This window comes from Galeopterus variegatus, unplaced genomic scaffold, assembly GCF_000696425.1.
Source record: "Galeopterus variegatus unplaced genomic scaffold, G_variegatus-3.0.2 Scaffold9451, whole genome shotgun sequence".
NCBI classification, from domain to species: domain Eukaryota; kingdom Metazoa; phylum Chordata; class Mammalia; order Dermoptera; family Cynocephalidae; genus Galeopterus; species Galeopterus variegatus.
In genome coordinates, this window is record NW_007735562.1 from 40,028 (window position 1) to 43,821 (window position 3,794).

General features: G+C 40.6%; 1 gene segment (V, D, J or C); it reads left to right on the forward strand.

Annotated features, from left to right (window-relative positions):
• The first annotated feature begins 3,171 nt into the window (after positions 1 to 3,171).
• On the forward strand, positions 3,172 to 3,729 carry LOC103609306. The segment is given in 1 exon segment: positions 3,172 to 3,729. A coding segment is annotated over 1 exon segment (522 nt).
• Positions 3,730 to 3,794: the final 65 nt, after the last annotated feature.

Below are 3,794 nucleotides of genomic sequence, written 5' to 3' on the forward strand. Positions count from 1 at the left end.
CTCCCAAGGGAAAAACCAGTCAACAGATGCCAATTCTAAGGTGATACAATTGTTGGAATAACGAAGACTTTAAAGCAGCTCTTATGACCATGCATAGAAATGGATAGAGAGGTCAAAAGATAGAAATAGAAAGTATAATAAATAAGAGAGATACAAATAAAGAAATAGAAAATGAAAGATAGGTAGAAGAAATAGGCATTTAGTGAGATATAGAGATACAGAAATATAGAGATAGATACAGGTGGACAAGATGGCATCGGTTTATCCTGCACATATCGTGCCCTAGTCCTGCATTGAGTCATTTCTCAGTTGATCTCTGGCACTTTTCGTGAGAAATGGCATTTAGATACCACAATATAGATGCTATGAGTGCTCATTACATGAGGATTGTTAGTGCTTGCTACAGCTAAGAAGCGTTTCTTAGAAAAAAAGATTCAAACAATACATCATAGTGTTTTTTACTAAACTTTTAAAATTTTACATTTGCATTTTTCTTTTATACTGAACTCTTTGTTCCTAATAGTATCAACACGAATATATAAAAATATAAATCAAAGAAATATTCTTACTGCCATTAACAACACTAGGTCTAGAAGATATGATTTATGATTTCTTTCTCTCCTTCTTTCCTAACTTCCTTCTTTCCTTTCTCTTTCTTTTTTTCTTCCAACTTAGGGTATATACTCAAAAGTACTATTTTAAAAAATCATTTGAAATAATTCTCCATATGTTTATGCCACCCTTGATATGTAGCTCATTTGTTTCAATTGCATTTTAAATTTTGAAATTAATTTCGTCTCTTTTTTAAAAAAATTAATTTATATTTGTTTCATATAGGTAAAACATTTATGTGAGTCTGAAGTCAAAATTATACAAAAAGATAAATTTAGAAATTTAAGCTTTCATCCAAGATTTCTCTTCCCTCTTTTCTTCCTCACCCTCTAGGTAAAAATATTTTTATGAGTTCTATTGGATTTTCTAGTTTTTAATATTTTAAGAAGTCTTTCACTTTTAAAGAAATATATTTTTGTTTACCTTATGTGCATATATATAATTTTTATTCGACTTTGGCATTTATATTTTCTGATGTATTTAGCTTTTATAATTTTCAATCAATCTTTTATTTTCTTGCTTCTGGGTTACGTGTCTTACTTAAAAAGATAGCCATACTCCAAGATTAGTCATTAAGAAAACCACAATATTATTCCAACACTTTTGTTCATTTATTACTTAATGTTTGCCTCACTTATCTATCAGAAACATTTACACAGTAATTATTGTTAACTATGATGATAATAATGAATAGCAAATATAGGCACTCATTTTTTGGTAGTTTCTTTACATATATTATCTTATTATTTAATCTTCAAAGAGACCCTGTCGAGGTTTCAAAGCACATGTGAAACCGAGGCAGGAGGGGTGAACTGACTTTCCCGAGGTCACAGAGCTTGAAGTGGTCGAGATTTCCACCCCAGCACTGTGCTCAGGAGATAAGCGGACTTTGCAAACTGAGTTTGGTCTTCTCCTCCCTAGGCCGGGGCAGCACTGCCCCCCAGGCTCACTGACCACTCACACTGCGTCCTTGTGTGAACCGCCTCCACGTACTCCTTGCCCGATCTTCTTTGAAAAATTAGTTTTGCTTGTTGGTTTGTAAGAAGTCTTATATGCCATTTTAGAAATGTTAATCCTTTATCAAATGTGTTGAAAAGATTTCCCCTGCTTTTCTATTATTTATTTTCAGCCCCGTTTGGTGAATAAAACTTTGAATGTTACTTTTGATAAAATTTACCAAATTTTCCTTATGAGTCTGCTTTTGATGCCTGGCTTGGAGAGGCCAATCTCACCTGCCATTAATTTGCAACTCATCAATATTAAGGTATAATGCTTTTCTGTTTTCAGTTTTATTATGCCTAAATCTCCGTTTCTAAGTTGAAAGGTGCCAGTTCAGCAGTGTTTGTGTCCGCATGTCCCTGCACATGTGGTCCCTCAGGCAAAAGGGAGACCAACCTGAGTCCCCCACCTTTCTCATTTCCCATATGTTATGACAGCAGAAAAGAAATGACATGACAAAGGCCAACACAGTGACCAGCAGGACCTTGTTGCCCATTTCATTGAATTTTAAACACACATGTGATTCACTAAAGTGAAGGGTAAGAATCCACATGTGCATCGCTCCAGGTCTTACCCTCATTTTGTTATACATGTTCGATCACCTGTCTGTCCACCTACCAACTCAAGTACACTGCAAACATCAGCACAGTTTTCTGAGGGCAGGGTTGCCAAATAAAATATAGAATGCCCAGGCAAATTAGAAATTTAGACAAATAACAAGTTTTTGTTTGTTTGTTTGTTTTAGTTTAAGTATATCCCAAATATTGCATGGCACGGCACCTAGTACATTTTTCTTTTTAACTAAATCTTGCAATCTTACTTGAGGGGACCTCTTTATTTGAGGGTGAATGAAGTCCTCTAACAAATTGATCTGTATGTACACAGAGTCAAATGCAGACCAACCCACCTGATGTTAATTCCTTTTAATAAAGTAGGTCCAAGCCTTCTCAGATTTGCTGTTGGCAGCTGCCTCAAAGTCTACCCACAGATGGAAAAAGGAGGGCTGCTCAGGACAATACAAAAGAAGTTTCATGGCAGGACAAGACCAGTAGCACTGACGTATTGAAACTCTGAGTTGCAGGAGAGTGAACCTGATGCGGTCCTGCTCACTCCACAAGGCGGAGCAGGCAGCTTTACTTAAAGTCTGCTTCCCACCACATTTATACTCAACGGGCTTCAGTTCTGAGTTCTCAGTGCTCCTGGCCTCCTCTTCTGGACAGGGCCTGCTCCCAGCTGCTGCGGGAGGGCCCTCAAGGGATGGGTAGAAGCAGAGAGGCAGGGGCTCCTCCCCAGTCCTCCCCCAGCACACACCGTTTCTGGGTAAACAGCTTGGTAGGCTTCTAAGACAGCTTCAGTTACTTCTCAGTATGGAAGACCAGCTCCAGCTCACTGCCTTCCATTGTAGGGTTCCCTTCCTTTCTGAGCAGGATTAGAGTTTGGAGAGTGTATTCTGCTCCACTTATGGGGTCCGTTCATTGTAAGGCCTGGGAGAGAAAAGCATGCAGTGGGCTCTGGCTCTCCTCCTGGCTCTCCTGCTGCCTGGTAAGTATGTTGCACAGGTGCTCATGGAAATTTTCTTTTATCTTTTGCAGAGGGAAGCCATACTAAGGAACTGCCGTGACCTCTTTCTCATTGCTTTTGGTGTTGTTCCCACTGCAGTCAGTCAGATGTCTTCCAGCCTAGAAGGGAGAACGATGCCAGTCACCAGGCCAGCTGGGTCATTTGTTGTAATCACTTGTGATCTTCCTGAACCAGGTACCAAGTACATGCACTGGTACCTGGTCCAGGAGAGGAAGGCCCCACAGCGACTTCTCCACTGTGCCTTCCTCACCACCACGGTTGTGTTGGACTCAGAAACCAGTCCAGGGAAATACCATGTCTATGAAGATGCAGGGAAGACCTGTAAGGTTGTAGTCCGAAATCTGGAAGAAAGTGATTCTGGCGTGTATTACTGTGCCATGTGGGACAGGCACGGTGATTCAGACCTGCCCTAGGCTGTACTGAAAATTTTGCTTGTGGCTGCTCCTGGCACACAAGGTAGACCACCTTCTGTCTGGCTTCCTGCCCCTGACTTCACCGTACCCTGAACAGAGAGAAACCCTGAGCTCAAAGCCTATCCCCCCTTACATCCCAATCCTCCTTCAGCAGCTGTACCCTGCCCCCCCCCCCCCCCCCCCCCCCCC